At 34.6% G+C, this 17,451-nt stretch overlaps 1 protein-coding gene across 1 annotated transcript in view; it reads right to left on the minus strand.

Moving 5' to 3' along the window:
• LOC108748843 (prominin-like protein) overlaps window positions 1–17,451 on the minus strand; it is a 220,284-nt gene that overhangs the window by 128,383 nt on the left and 74,450 nt on the right. Inside the window, exons 4-6 of the mRNA XM_018487216.1 lie at window positions 15,045–15,340; window positions 14,798–14,947; window positions 14,490–14,705 (exon numbers count right to left, since the gene is read on the minus strand). Of these exons, the coding sequence (XP_018342718.1) occupies window positions 14,490–14,705; window positions 14,798–14,947; window positions 15,045–15,340 (662 nt within the window). The remainder of the gene's footprint in view (window positions 1–14,489; window positions 14,706–14,797; window positions 14,948–15,044; window positions 15,341–17,451) is intronic.

Raw genomic sequence — 17,451 nt, forward strand, 5'->3', positions numbered from 1 at the left:
GTATATCCGTTTAGCGGAGCACGAGTTGAGGTTTCCACTTTGTCTTCCATTCGACCCTGGGTTCGTTAGGAGCCTCAGGATGAAGTAAAGTGCTTCCCGATTTGCGTCGATCCTTCCTCATAGCTTCCTTGCGATTCGGAGCCTGAACACGACCAAATCGGTCTAATAATTAGGTTCCTGTTGTTTTTACTCCCTTAACTCCATGCATGCGGAGCTTGAACGTAACAGATGCACCGATATGCACGAGTGGTACAATCGGCACGTCATCGAGCCCACGTTGGCGTCGCTCGAAGAGTTTCAGAAACGTGACAGCGGATGGGCGAATCCTCAATTTGATTGTTAATGTAAACAAACTAATTTCATGCGCGCTGGATGTCATATCTGAGTGACGCTGGAAATTATGTTGAAGAGGGCGGTGATTAGTGTGAAATCGAAGGGCAATGCATGTTTTGCCTGATCGGTGGTCGCTGCTCTGTATCCCGCAGAAAGAAATGCGGAGTGGGAATATCGTATCCGCATTACGCGACAGTATTAAATCTCGCAGATATCGAGTTTCCGACGACTTTAAAAGACATTTCCAGATTTGAACATTTGAACGCGGTGCCGATCAATGTATACGGTATTGAAAATAGATAGATCCTCTGCGACTCACAGGCGACAAGAGGGATAAGCACGTGCTGTATCTGCAAGATCCACGCAACAATGGTGTCGGGCATTTTGCGTGGATCAAGAATCTGTCGTGTCTCGCAAATTACTGGTATTACGGACAGGCCCCAAGATTTTATTTCAATGGGAAAAAAGAATTAGGAGGGGGCTAAGAAAGGATGCAACTGACACCGCTCTTGTGGTTATCGCTCTGAGGCGGATGCCACAAGTCGGAAGCACTTAAGTCCAAATGTAAGTCAACGTCGATACGCTATTACCCAATCCGAGATTGTGCCTCCGTTGGTCCTCTTTTAGGTTAAGGAACTTAATTCTTTTGACCAAGGATTAGACTAGTACGATCTTTGTCAAGACGCAGCGAATCGAAAAGATGCCAAAATAAAATTTAAGCAATCATTTAGATATGTATATATATAACACATGGATCAATAAGTCCCGAGACTAACCCAGAAATGGCGCTCGTAGTAAACCAGTAACCACGTCTTTCTAGAGTACTAACCTTTGCTTGAAACGTGTCAAAATTTTAAGTCGATCGGACTAGAAACAGCTGAGTTATCGAGGTTAGAGTAAAGTCGTTTTGTAGTTTGTTTAAAAAATCCTTTTTCACCAAGACAATGCACCCTGCCACAAGTCGATGAAAACAATGGCAAAATTGAACGAATTGGGCTTTGATCTGCTTCCCCACCCCCCATACTCGCCAGATTTAGCCCCCAGTGACTACTGGCTCTTTGCTGATCTTAAAAAAATGCTCCAGGGAAAAAGATTTGGCTCAAATAAGGAGGTCATCGCTGAAACTGAAACTTATTTTGAAGCGAAAGATAAATTTTTTTATAAACATGGTATTGAAATGTATCACCCTAAAAGGTGATTATGTTGATGAATAAAAAAAAATTTTGCAAAAAAAATGTTGTTTTCATTGTTAGTCTCGGGACTTATTGATCCATGTGTTAGTATATATGTTATGAATATGTGTATTTAATTTGGGTGTATATCATTAAATGCTAACTTTGTTTAGATATTTGTATATATATATATATATATATATATATATATATATATATATATATATATATATATATATATATATATATATATAGATAGATAGATAGATATGATTCCGGATGTACACTTTATAAGCTACGTTACTGTGTGTGTGATACATGTATTGATTTTACAAAAATCAAAGCTAGAGATAAATATAATAAATTTCTGTGTGTGTGTGTGTGTGTGTGTGTGTGTGCGCGTGTGTGTGTGTGTATTAAAAAGAGGGAGAAGAACTTCTTATATCGATGAGATATTCAAGTGATTGAAATATCTCATCATAGGATCTATTGTCTTCCAGAAAGAGTGAGAGGAAGCAAAAAGTTTCTGAGTTTCGGAAATTATCGAGGGTAAGAGAATAGGAGAGGAAGGAAATTTAAAATCCAAGCAAGGTTCCGAAAGTATACGAGGTCTGTTCAAAAAGTATCGCGAATTTTGAATTTCCGCGGGTTACGTATATTCGATTTTCGATTTTTTGTGGCGTTATGTTGGTACTCATGTCTCTCACTTATGCCGACAAGTTCGGCCATTTTGAATGTTCAGTTAATTTTTGACAGCTGCTTTGCTTGCACGTGTTTTGGCTCGTCTTCGATTTTTGCCTATTCCAAAAAATGGATCAAAGAATCTGTATCAAATTTTGTGTGAAAAACAAAATTAAGTGCGCGGACGCATTCCGAATGTTGACTGTGGCATATGGTGAAGCTACCTTGGACCGAAGCAACGTTTATCGGTGGTACAAAATGTTCTCAGAGGGCCGAGAAGATGTGAACGACGAAGAGCGTGCCGGACGCCCGAGCACGTCAACAACAGACGAAAATATTGATGAAGTGAAGAAAATAGTATTGGCCAATCGTCGAATCACCGTTAGAGAGGTTGCTGAGGACCTAAACATATCGATTGGCTCGTGCCATTCGATTTTTACCAATGATTTGGGCATGAGACGGGTCGCCGCGAAATTCGTACCAAAATTGCTCAATTTCGACCAAAAACAGCATCGCATTAACATTGCTAAGGAGCTGTTGGACTCTGTCCGCGACGACCCAAATTTGCTCCAGAGGGTCATAACTGGTGACGAATCATGGGTTTATGGTTATGACGTGGAAACCAAAGCTCAATCATCCCAATGGAAGCTGCCGCACGAGCCAAGACCGAAAAAAGCGCGCCAAGTTCGGTCGAATGTGAAGGTTTTGCTTACAGTTTTCTTCTATTGCAGGGGCGTGGTGCATCATGAGTTCTTGCCACAGGGTAGAACGGTCAATAAGGAATATTACCTGCAAGTTATTCATAAATTTGCGCGAAGCAATCCGCCAGAAACGCCCGGATTTGTGGAAGAACAAAAATTGGCTTTTGCACCATGATAACGCCCCTGCTCACACATCGTTGCTTGTGCGCGAATTTTTGACCAAAAACAACACACTAATGATGCCGCAGCCACCGTATTCCCCAGATCTGGCCCCCTGTGACTTTTTCTTGTTCCCGAAACTGAAGAGGCCCATGAAAGGACGACGCTACGCTACGATTGAGGAGATAAAGACGGCATCGAAGGAGGAGCTGAACAAGATCACAAAAAATAATTTTTTGAAGTGCTTCGAGGATTGGAAAAAACGTTGGCACAAGTGTATAATATCTGATGGAGATTACTTTGAAGGAGACAAAATAGATATTCATGAATAAATAATTTTTGAAAAAACACAAAATTCGCGATACTTTTTGAACAGACCTCGTATTACTAAAGGAACTGTTGGTTGGATTGTCAGAGGTAAGGTCTACCATGGTTCCATGAAGATAATAAAAGAAAAAAGATAATAAAAGTGAAACAGCAGCAAAGAAAGAAAAAAAATGATCCGTTAACTTTACACTAGTTTATAATTAGAATGCTTATAGCCTAGAGTGCCGTTTCTATCAATGCAGTTTAACTTTAATTTCGATTCACCTAATTTTAAGAATTAGAAAAAGATGAAGAGTAAGGGTCTTAGCAAAAAGGTTGATTTATGATCTTAAGACAGTATTTTATGATTAAGACTCAATTCCACAATTCACGGTTAACTCTTAACCGTGGTTCAACTTATTCCTCATTTCTTTTTAATTCTAGAATTGGAAAGAAATAAAGAATAGGTTGAACCTCGGTTAAGAGTTAACCGTGATTTGTGAAACTGGGCCTAAATCTAATGTCTTTAGTAACAAGAACTCTTTAGGAACAAGAATCTTAATTATAAGTCAGCTTTCTGTTAAGGTCCTAAGTTGAACCGAGATTCAAGTTAAACTGCATTGATAGAAGCGGGCTTTATACTGCTTAGTATTATGCTTATATATTTCCAATTCAATATTGTCTTAAAATAAACATAAACTTCCTTAAATATACAATTTATGCTTGTTATATACCTTTTTCTACATTAGATAATCATATTCCGTAACCGAAAAAAACTTAAATCCAAATGGTTATGGTCACCGTTATCGATAAAAGAATTGAAACCGTTTGCATTTTGGACTTTTTCGATCCGGAATTGAAAAAGATTGAAACTGTTATGGGTAAAAGGAACAGAGCCGGAACCGAAACCATGTCATATTCTGAACCATGATGGTACCATGGTCATATTCTGAAAATGGCCGCTATGTTGAAACCAAGTGCGGAGTATAATCGAAAAGCCGCGATCATCGAAGACCTTCGCGCTTAGCGCTCAGCAACGAAAATAATTCAATTCTTTGAATTCCCGAGATCAACCGTTTATGACGTTATGGCAAAATATACGGCTTTACAACAGTCCAACAAAGGTTCCAATACGTCAGCGAGGAAGAGTCACTCGAAAGAACGCGAGGATCCCCGCAATCGTTGAAAGGGCTCAAGCGCTGATTTCGAATGGCCCAGGGCAATACTTGCGAAAATTAGCATCGATTGTTGGTGTAAGTGAGCCAAATTGCCGAAGAAGACCTTCGATACAAATCGTACACATTAAAGATATGATAGATATTCTTTGAGGCTGCCAGGACAAGCCGATTGCTCGCTGCAATCTGCTATTGTGTTCTTTGAAAAACGAAGCGTCAGGACGAATCAGGTTCTTTTCTGACGAAAAAATTTTTACTGTTGATGCCAAAATCAACCGATAACTCGCCTACAACCCCGAGGATGTCCCTGTTGTTGCCAGAACGAAATTTCCGGCCGATGTTCACGTGCTAGGTGTTGTGTCCAGTGAGGGTGATGTTATGTCATCACATTTCTTTAAAAAAGGAGAAACAGTCATAAAAGAAGTGTATTTGCGCGTTCTGATAGATGTAGTAAAGCCGTGGATGGAAACTGTGACGTCCGGAAGGCCATATATTTTTCAGCAGGACGGTACACCGACTCATACGATTCAAAACGCCTTTCCAAACGTTCGATGCCGGTTTTGTAGAACGATTTTGGCTGACTCTCAAAATACGCATCAGTTTCGGCGATGACCTCCTCATCCGATCGAAATTTCTTCCCAGCGAGCATTTTTTTGAGCTCAGCGAATAGGAAATAGTCGCTGGGGGCCAAATCTGGCGAATACGGTGGGTGCGGGAGCAGCTGGAAGCCCAACTCGTTCAATTTAACCATCGTTGCCATCGATTGTTTTTGATCCACAGTGAGCAAACGCGGCACCCACTTCGAACACAGCTTCCGCATCGACAAATGATCGTGTAAAATGGTAAAAACACTTCCCTTGGATATCTTTACGATGTCAGCAATATCATCCAGCTTTAATTTACGGTCGGACAAAACCAATTTATGGACCTGCTTGATTTTTTCGGGGACAACTGCCTCATTTGGGCGACCAGAGCGGTGTGCATCGTCGGTGTCCGTACGACCGCGTTTAAAATCAGCATACCAGTCGATAATTGTTGATTTGCCTGGGGCAGAGGTGCCATAATGTTTGTCCAACCACTGTTTTGCCTCAACGGTGTTTTTTCCCATCAAAAAGCAGTGTTTAATGAGCACACGAAATTCCTTTTTTTCCATTGTTATGAAAATAACCAAATTAGCGTCACTAAAGCTTCAATAACTCACACAATAATGATCCGAATGACATATACATTTGACAGTACGCCTAAAAAAAAAGGGTCTGTTCTTTCGAACCACTATGTACTTTTTGTGTTAGTGGCGCTCTCTATGTGTCAGACCGGGGACTATTGACCGATGTGTTACGTATGGAGCGTAATTGAAAGGGTCACAAACAAGTTTCGGCATCCCAATGTGATGTCATTAAGGACCGCTGTCGAGACAGCATTCGTCGGCATGGACAGTACTACATTACAGCGTGCATGCGAACGCTTCAGACCAAGAATAGAGGCCGTCATTCAAGCTAATGGAATATATATGGGAATAATTGTGCTCTACAGGGATCCAAGTGCTATGTAAAAGGATTTTTGTAATATTTAATTTTTTATTACAAACATTTTGTTTAAAGAAATTGTTCGATTTGTCCGGATTTTGATGACGCGCTCTGTATTTGGAAAATCAACAATCACTATTGGATTTTAATAGTGATTATTTATTATCCAATAATCGAATTATTCACAATGATCACTCTACAATAGTTTTTGACGGAGTGATTATTGATTCCCCAATTAGATTATTTAAAATAATCATTCCCCAATAGTTTTTGATTGAGTGACTATTGATTTTCTAATCAGATTATCCGTAATGATCATTACAGCGCACTATTATAATAGTTATTATATATATATATACACATGAATGATTATTACTAGCTTTTCAGTAATTAGAATCAATGAATCGGACTGAAATAAAATTTCGGTTCGATTACGACCATAACCATTTGGATTTAAGTTTTTTTCGGTTACGGAATATGATTATCTAATGTAGAAAAAGGTATATAACAAGCATAAATTGTATATTTAAGGAAGTTCATGTTTATTTTAAGACAATATTGAATTGGAAATATATAAGCACTAAGCAGTATAAAGCCCGCTTCTATCAATGCAGTTTAACTTGAATCTCGGTTCAACTTAGGACCTTAACAGAAAGCTGACTTATAATTAAGATTCTTGTTACTAAAGACATTAGATTTAGGCCCAGTTTCACAAATCACGGTTAACTCTTAACCGAGGTTCAACCTATTCTTTATTTCTTTCCAATTCTAGAATTAAAAAGAAATGAGGAATAAGTTGAACCACGGTTAAGAGTTAACCGTGAATTGTGGAATTGAGTCTTAATCATAAAATACTGTCTTAAGATCATAAATCAACCTTTTTGCTAAGACCCTTACTCTTCATCTTTTTCTAATTCTTAAAATTAGGTGAATCGAAATTAAAGTTAAACTGCATTGATAGAAACGGCACTCTAGGCTATAAGCATTCTAATTATAAACTAGTGTAAAGTTAACGGATCATTTTTTTTTCTTTCTTTGCTGCTGTTTCACTTTTATTATCTTCTGCGTCGACTACGTCAGCGATTTGTAGCGTCGCCAATAGTCGTTTACAATTTTTTGATAATTTTCTATAAAATAACATATTATTCTTACGTAAATTATCGTAATCAAGCAAGGAAATAAAAAAATAACACTCTTGTAATATTGCTACTTAAAATCCTTTTCCTTTTTAAGACTCTCCTGAGTAATTGCAATGGCAGTGACAACATTGGATCATGACATCATAAGTGAGAAATAACACGTTCAAGTTTCTTGCATAACATTTGTAAATAAAGAGAATTTAAGTAAAATCAAATAATATAATAAGATTGCTTTAAAACATTTATAAAAAAAATAGGCCAAGATCCTTACTTTTCCCTTGACCTTTTCTAAGTCAATAAATAGCAGCAAAAGAAACGTGAAATAAAAATAGGCTACGTATGCGCATTGAATAAATTTTGATAAACTTCTCGGTCTTCTCGTATCTTTTACAATTATTTACTAACTGTCATGGAAGTTAAGGACAGTCTTCATCCATTTTTACAAGTATTGCAAGAATCTACCAACCACAGGCGAACATTCCTCTCTCTTTCGTCTGTAGGAGGGGAATGCATTGTTCTTGTTGTTCACCATAGCCGACGCTCGGCTGTAGGAATATGTATAATTACATCATGGAGATATGCATATTTGGTGGCTGTAGACTGTAGTTGACGATCGTATATACCGAAGAGGTTAAAAAATCTGAACCGAAAACTGGGGCTCGATTGTGTATCTTGAAATGAGGTGAAAATTAAAAGTGAGCAATAATTACTAGATATTAATCAATTAAATTATGAATATTCTAGTGAATTTGTTCACTTTTGTAATTTTCACCTCATTTCAAGATACACACTCGACCCCCTGGACTGAAAAACATTTTCGACCCGGTTACGATTTCGGTCCATTAGCCTGCACAACATTTCGGCCCGGTTATCGGTTTCGGTCCGACAAAAATAACGGTTATGATCCGATTATGGGTTTCGATTTCGGTCTGGTCCGAGTTCCTGATTAGAACTATTCATAATAATGACTATTTAAATAAATTGGGCCTAATTATAATTCATTAAGCCTATAATTAAAAGATTATAATGCCGTATAAGTGATCAAAATATTTGTAATAATCATTCTTGTAATTAAACCATTCGTTGGATAAATTAAACTAAAATTTTTTAGATTCGTTCACAAAATTATATACGTCTAATTAAAATATACTCACGTATATAACTATACGTAAGCTTCTTAACAATATTGACCAGATACGTCACAGTTATACATCTATAAATATTTGGGATTTGTGTATCATCGAAGAAGTAATTCCCATACGATCGCAGAGGTCAAGCAACACTAGAAGTACAGCTTTGGATGAATGACAGCTTGAAAGTATCGTGAAATTAGATCCCGAATTCAGAAGGAAACTTTTTTTTATCATATTTTTGTCGTATGTAGCTTGAAATATGATGCTAAATACTAATATTTATTTTACATATATGGGTAATTCTTTTACAAATCGAACACCTGTCTGATCGACACCTCTTCGATTTGACTGAAACTTTTTTTACGGATTCTATGTCGAAAAAAAAAGAGATACGTGTCCGAGGAATTTTTTTTTATTTGCATATTTTCGATAATACAAGTGATCGAACATTTGAGAATGGCAAGTTTTTTGGCTTGGAGACTCATTTTCATAAATCCATAGGTCCGAATCTTTAAGAGCTACAAAATTTTCACCAATTGCACTTTTGTAGCTGAAGGACTGAACTGTAAGAAAAAAATTTTTTTTACAAAAAATACTAACAAATTTATATTGTTATTAACAATTTAATTGTTTAAATCGATTTTTAACAAACGCCCCCAAAACGAATCAAGTTTTTAGTATTTTTATCGCATTCTCCGTCAAATTTTACGTCAAAAACATGTTTTCAAAATATGGTACCTTTTCAATTATTATTGTTAAAATATTAATTTATATAGCGCGTAACGGCCAAAAAAACGGTTTTTTGCTAATAAAACGAAATCTGTAACTCGTATCAAAAAAAGTTAAATGTAAAAGTTGTAGATAATTGACAGATCTACAACTTTTCTCGAAAATTTTTTTTGACATAACCTCAAAATTTTAAATTAAATTGCAAAAAATGTTAAAAATCAGCTTTGTAACAATTATTTCTTGACAATTTGCATAAAAAAAAGTTTATGGGTAATTAATTTCGAATCGAATCTCCTGACATGTTAGAAAACCAATCTTGATTGAAAAAAAATTATTATCAAGCTTTGAAAAAAAAATCTATCCAGTGCGTCATGTAATATCGCCCTGTTGGTTGTATTAGCCACCACTGCCATGAAAGACTTTGATAAATAATAATAGATCACTATGGATTACGGATCACACTTTAGGCGGACTTCCCCGCGAAATTTTAAAAATATGCAAAAATTAAAAAACCAATATTAAACCAAAAAACCATTGGAGAAATAATTATGAATGCTAAGAAACGAAGTTCCAAAAAATACATAATTTCAAAATATAAAATAAATCCCACATGTCAAAGTTACGCACTGGATGGATTTTTTTTTCAACGCTTCATAATAATTTTTTTTCAATCAAGATTGGTTTTCTAACATGTCAGGAGATTCGATTCGAAATTAATTACCCATAAACTTTTTTTTATGCAAATTGTCAAGAAATAATTGTTACAAAGCTGATTTTTAACATTTTTTGCAATTTAATTTAAAATTTTGAGGTTATGTCAAAAAAAATTTTCGAGAAAAGTTGTAGATCTGTCAATTATCTACAACTTTTACATTTAACTTTTTTTGATACGAGTTACAGATTTCGTTTTATTAGCAAAAAACCGTTTTTTTGGCCGTTACGCGCTATATAAATTAATATTTTAACAATAATAATTGAAAAGGTACCATATTTTGAAAACATGTTTTTGACGTAAAATTTGACGGAGAATGCGATAAAAATACTAAAAACTTGATTCGTTTTGGGGGCGTTTGTTAAAAATCGATTTAAACAATTAAATTGTTAATAACAATATAAATTTGTTAGTATTTTTTGTAAAAAAAATTTTTTTCTTACAGTTCAGTCCTTCAGCTACAAAAGTGCAATTGGTGAAAATTTTGTAGCTCTTAAAGATTCGGACCTATGGATTTATGAAAATGAGTCTCCAAGCCAAAAAACTTGCCATTCTCAAATGTTCGATCACTTGTATTATCAAAAATATGCAAATAAAAAAAAATTCCTCGGACACGTATCTCTTTTTTTTCGACATAGAATCCGTAAAAAAAGTTTCAGTCAAATCGAAGAGGTGTCGATCAGACAGGTGTTCGATTTGTAAAAGAATTACCCATATAGCAGTAATACTGAATTAATTAATTTTTTAAATAATTATGAATAGTTTGCTCAATAACCTAATAGTAGCTCTTCTCAATAGTTTGCAAAAAAACTACAACTGAATAATCAAATAGTTTCACTAATAGTCCATTTCCGTAAGGGATGAAGTTATTAATTAGTTTATTTCGCAAGTTTTTTATTCTAGTCCGAATCGCTCTTTCCAAGGTTTTCAATTAAGCGGTACGCGCCAGACACCTCACGTGATTGGCTGATACATGTTTCAAGTTTATACAAAAAGTAATTGTAATGATTAAAATAGCAAAATTAGACAGAAATGTAAAGAATACGATATAAGACTACGAAACGATAAAGATCTTAGCCTGTACGGATGAGTCGTAATCTTTTCGTCGTAAATCTAAATGACGAGCGACACACAAATCGCGAGCTGCGATTGGTTTGTGTTAACCGACATCTCAAATAATTTGTGATTAATAGCGTATTTTACTGGCACTGATGTGTGCTGAGTGTGCACTAGGTAAGAACAGCGTGTTTCACTGGGTGTTTCGGTGCACACGGAAACGGTGTGCATTGTTTCACTAAGAAACTTGGTGCCGAGTTTTGCACTTGAGTGCGGAAATTTGGTGCCAGCTTCAAGAGGTGTCGGTTTAGTGCAATATGGTGGAAGTTGAGAATGGCTATGTTCAGCCATATAAATAATAAATAAATATATTTAATAATAAATAAATATATTGATAATAAGTGTATCTATGTATGTTTCTTGTATTCTTCCAGATCTTATATGCTGATTGGATGATCTAAAAGAATACACCAATAGCAGCGAGCGCTCACTCAGCTGTTGAGTCCGTTGAACGCAACCAATGCTTTCACTGCTCGGTTTGCGTTTGAACTGCTTGATTTGCAGTCTTTGTGATCGTCCAGTAGTAGTAATAAAGATGAATGTTTATTAAATGAAATTCCACGTAAAATTCGTAAAATTGGAAACTTTGTTGACTTGGTGTATAAGTACAGATAAGGCGATTACATACATAGACACACTTTTTATTATTAATAATATATTTGTTTATTATTTACTATAAAAAATACAATAACAGTAGAGAAAATATTGCATTTCGTGACATTTGAATTTGATGTAGCTGTGTTTAGATGGAAGTACAAAAACTCGCCAACCTCGTGCAGTGCTGCTGCCTCTGAACGAGATTTTGGTGCGCACCCAGTGAAAAACGCTATAAAATATCATAGCATAACATGAATAGAATTGTGAAGGTTTCAATGTGAAATAACGAAATAATAAAAATCTCGACATGTGTGAATGAGTCTCTTGTCTCAGGACAGAGATAAGAAGATTAAACATTAAAAAATTCAAAAATTACATGAGGTATCAGCAAAAATTTACCTTTAAAAAAGTTAAAACAGCGCTATAAATACATACTCTGATGCAAAAAAAATGTTATTAAATTAAAGAATGAAATCTAAGTTCCGTAATAATATCTTTATTAATTTATATACGATGAAACCTAAATAATAAGTATTTTTGTATTTTTGTTAGTTAAAATCCCAAAAATAAAAATTATATTGTACTTAATTTGAATAATATTATATGTATTAGGTATGTAAAAGATTTGATATTAATAATGGGCGCTAAATTTTCATTGTTAAAAATTGTTACCTCACTCAATCTAAATCATATATGAACCTTGAATAAATTTCTGTCGCACAAAATTAAAAAATGATATGAGCTATTTCCGCTCCTTTCGGCTCGCGCGCCGTGCGTTCAATGGGTCGTATCTTCGGTAATAATAAGTCAGGCGGACGCGAGTATTCGGTTATCTTTAAACGTTAATATCTCGTTAATTATTGCGAGCATTGCAAAATAGTACAGGACTTTCATCTTAGTTTAGTCCGCTCTACTTGCTCGGGACGAGTGGGGCTGTACAATCCAGCCACCCTGTATATGAAACAGAAAAATTTCTTATTTTCAATAGAGTCAGAGACGGTAATATCATTAATTTTGATGTTATCAAAATTATTTTTACGTGAAAACGCTTTTATTCTATTGTTAATAAAGGGTGTCCCAAAATTAACGCAAGATTTGAATTTGCCGCCATTTGTGCAGTAAAGTGTTGGCAACCCAAAAAAAAACAATTTAACAGCTGACAGTTTAGGGTTAGTGAAAATGGAGCGTGAAAATGGATTATTGAACATCAACAAATGGATGCTGATTTTTCGAGCAAAATCATCCTAAGCGATGAAGCACATTTTCACCTTGATGGCTTTGTTAATCGCCAAAATCGCCACCTAGATCGTGTGATTTAACACCATTAGATTTCTTTTTATGGGGTTACTTGAAATCACAGGTCTATGTCAACAAGCCCACAACCACCCGTGCATTAAAGGAGGAGATTCAACGCTGCATCAACGAAATTCAGCCACATTTATGCAAAATGGTCATGGAAAATTTCGACAAACGAGTGCGTATGTGCATGCAAAGCCGTAGAGGCCATTTGCCCGATGTGTTATTCCACAAATAACCCTATCCTATGTACTTTATGATTCAATAAAAAAATAACAATCAAAACACTAAAAACTATGTTTTCTATTTAATTCAAATCTTGCGTTAATTTTGGGACACCCTTTAGTAGAAAAAAGAAATTTTAATAGATAACCATTATTTAAAAAAGTGTTGATCATGCATTTTGTAGTGTTTAATGTTTTCTTATAAATTTATTTTTTAATTTAGTAAAATTTTTTTTCGCAGAACATATTTGTAGCGCTTTCTTACCTCATTTAAAAAGATAAATTTATATATTAATTAAGTGAGTATATAGATAAAAAAAACAAGCAAAAAAAAGATTTTAATTTGAACTAGTATATTATCTCATATTTCTTCACAAGGCCTGTAATGCCTCCTACATTGGTCAAACGAAAGAACAATTAAAGACGAGAATTTGGAGACACAGTAGTGTTTCGGCACTAAGTATGGCGTGAGACACTGCCGTGTTTTCTTTACGCTAGCCGGCGAGTTGTTCCGGATCAAGATTATCGGATCTCAACGACTGTCCCGATCGAGTTTTAGTATATGGATATAAGTACACTTATGCCCGTTTCCAACAATATAGATTAACTTCAATCTCAGTTCAACTCACTCTTCGTCTTTTTCTACTCTTTAGAATTAAAATATTTGGCAAATTTTGGGGGGATTATTAGTTTCAGATTGATTGTGTGAATGTCTGATAATCTTATCGGCACGCAATTATTATTTCTGAAAATTAATTCATTTTAGAATAAGTATATATTATATAGTAGTTCAACATCTTAACACTCGGACCGGTAGGCGCTTCATACTTTAAAGTTTTAATATAAACAGTCTCGTTTCCAATCATATTGTATATATTTTTAACTGAAAATTACTCAAAATTTTCGACCTTTCTACAAAAATGGTCATAACGCATTTCTCTTGAAGTTAGCTACGTATAACACCGCGATGCGATTCACTTACAACGTTTACGAATCATTTCACCCTTGTTGTTTATCAAATGTTAAACAAACGGTCACAAGCGTTACGAGTTATGAGCATTTTCAGATCACAGCCTAAATGACGATTTTCGACTAAAAATACACATTTTTTCATCATTTTTTTTTACTCCAATTGCTTTAATTTAATTGTTTTCTCATTCAGCGATCAATTTTACATGGAAATACATAATTTTGGAAATATGTACATAATGTTCAGACAATCACAAAATTTCATCTTGCGCCGCAGACGAAGTAATCTCTAAACTTGAAACGTGCACAAAAACTGCAAACGATTTGATATCACCAAATTAAACGCACGCCGATACTAGATTTCATCTCTACTTTCATAGAAAATTTGAGTTTTTTATATGTGAAAAGTGCTATCGCACGGTGTTATACAATAAGATTATCATTTATCAAAATACAAGCTTCCTTAGAATTTAGCCGATTTTAAAATGCAACATACAAGTATACTACATAGACATACTTACGTTACAATATAACTCATGTTAATATTCGCATTAGGATTTTTCGGATAAAGTATTCTTTTGATTTGCACGAACTCATCGACCAGTTCAAACATCCTGTTGTCTTTTGGATTCTTTAAAGGCTCGCAAATACCACGTTGGGCTATAACGCCGGTTATCATATGAACAATAGTTATAACCATCAGAATGCTCGTCAAAAGAAAGATAATCCACACAGCCCTGCAATTTGAAATATTAACAGCTATAAAAAAAGAAAATGACAATGACAATTAATTTTATTTTACGTAATTCTAGTAACTTTTGTAATTTACATCATAAGAAACCGTGCCCCTGATCCTTTATTACAGCAATCATCTCCATATCCGTCCGGACGCTTTCCGCAAATACCGCAGAAAAGGCCACACGTTAAACACATCAAGACAGTCAGAAGAATACCGGATATACCAAGACCAAGATAGTATCTAAAACAAACCATGTATATATAAGGATCATTAGATGAATTCCTTATGAATTCTATTCTTCGCAATGCATTTATCTCAAGTTTATTTGTTCACAAACCTATAGGGTGAATACTGATTTATATTGTTCTGAGCAACTTCTAAATGTCGCATATATACTTTATCTATATCGACATTTATCCTGTCGATAAGGGCAGTCATGTTATTGGCAATGCTTGCCAGGTAGTTACAGGCTCGTCGAATACTCGCACTGACTACAGGGATTGTCTGATTAACGGCATGCTGTATATCCTTCTGAATCTTCAGAAACGAATCCCTGCCCTGGCTTACTTCCGACACTATATTACTCTCCATGAGTACGGTGATGTTATGTAACGCAAATGTAACGTCTGGCAGCTGAAAAGTATCACATCACGACACACTTTCAATTAGCATTAATAAAAATCGTTATTAAATTCACCACACATAGAACAGATTTAAAATTTTCTTGCTGGATTTGAATATTTCGTGCTAAATACGCCCTCCAAAACTACAAGACAGAAACATATAATTCTCTGAATTTCATGAAATCTAATTTTGTGGGGCACGAAAATAAATAAAAATATAAATGAAAAGCATACACATACGTTGTAAATTTAAATATTTTGAAATTAGACTAATTTAAAAAAATATGACCACAAACTAAGGATATTCCTTAGTGTAAAGAAGGCAAGGAAAAAAAAGATTATATAAATATTAAGATGAAACAAAAAATCAAAATATCAAAAATTCGAATATGACGCATGTAGGAAACTTGTGATAGGAATCTAGAAACATGTGCTTGTAAAATTTTATTTCAATAAATTAATTTTTACTCTTGCCAGCTATATTTCTATTTTTAGAGGCTTAGAATAGATGTCATTAACTAAGTTAGTCGCGTAATAATATTTAAGATTTATTTATAATGTTATTATTTATTTATGTTTTAAGAGTTCAAAATTAATTATTAAATAAATAATTTTTACTCTTAAATGACTATGGCCATTTTAAATTGGTAGCGGACAACGTTTTCATAATTTTTAAGCATTTGTGTTAATTACTATACGCGCTCATATATGTGCTCTTGAAAAAAAAAATGACTTTTATTCCAAATCTATTCTAAACTTATTTTCCAAACTATCAAAAGTGTATATACAATAATAATTTTTTTCAAAAATACACTTGTCAATAAAATTATCGCATAGGTAAATTTATACCAAAATTTCGCATTAATTCAAATAAGAGTAACACTTCGCGAAAAATGGTCGCATTTAAAAGTTTTATTTTCATTCTAGGTAAAGATAAAGTCTGTAGTGTATGGTACAAAGCTTTCAATGGATTTTGAATCTATTTTTACCCCTACTAGCATCTTTTCAAAAATAAAGATGTATCTTTTTTTAAGAAATTTGTATAGTTCGAAAGCACACTACGGGGTAGAGTAAACTTTTTTCGTAAATGTCATGATAACTGTCGTAAAGTGGTCTTTTCTTTTACAAATTAAAAAAAAAATAAACTTTAAACGATTTTTTCTTAAGGAGATACAGTACATTAAATTATGCATTTTATTGCCGTCAGTATTAACATTACCCGATGTGCACCACGGAGAGATTGCTCCCCGTGGTCGAATTTTGCAAATTGTATATATGCGTGTGCGCGCGCGTGTGTGTGGAGGTATATGGGGATATATTTGCTCTTTAAAATTGTGTATTTCTGCCTCGTCTTCGGACCTCTTGTAAATGAGCACGCATATTGATGAAGATCTAATTAAAGTTTGAGGAATTTCCTATCATATTTGATGTAATGTTGCTTCCAGTAGCTGCAGATTTGTTGGCAATTCATCTAATCTTGGTAGTCTTCTTCCCATCGTATCCTATACATGTTGCTAATGGAATTCAAATCTGTACTCATTGATGGATGTGATAGCATCTCGATGTTGTTTTCTTTGAGGAAGTTAATTGCAATTCTGACAGTATGTGGGCAAGCGTTGTCCTACATCAGGATAAAACGTGTATAGGATATGAGAAGAAGACAAATATTCAAAAAGAATTCATTCATGTTAAAAACTATCATATTTACAAACATTTATGTTCACGCACGCACGCACGCACGTACGCACGCACGCACGCACGATCCAATCAGTAACCTCCCCGTGGTGTGCATATATTTGCAGAGTATATATTTGCATTATCTCTCTTTTTTTAACCTTCATTTAACTTTTAAAATGACTGCTCTTGCATGTTTACTACATTGGCTAGATATCTGTTACAAAAAACATAAAAATTTAGAAAACAAATGTGCAACACTGTTTTACAACAATTCTTAATCTAACAAGTAAACCTTCAGAAATGTCACTCGCCAATTTTTCTCAAAATTTTTACGTTACTTCTTAATCTCATGACAAAATAAGACAAAATCTGTCATTAATTTTGGCGCAAATTGTGTCTATCTATTAAAAAAAGTTATTTTTCACAAATATCAGATATTTATAT

The sequence above is a fragment of the Trachymyrmex septentrionalis genome, unplaced genomic scaffold (genome assembly GCF_001594115.1).
Source record: "Trachymyrmex septentrionalis isolate Tsep2-gDNA-1 unplaced genomic scaffold, Tsep1.0 scaffold249, whole genome shotgun sequence".
Taxonomy (NCBI): Eukaryota; Metazoa; Arthropoda; class Insecta; order Hymenoptera; family Formicidae; genus Trachymyrmex; species Trachymyrmex septentrionalis.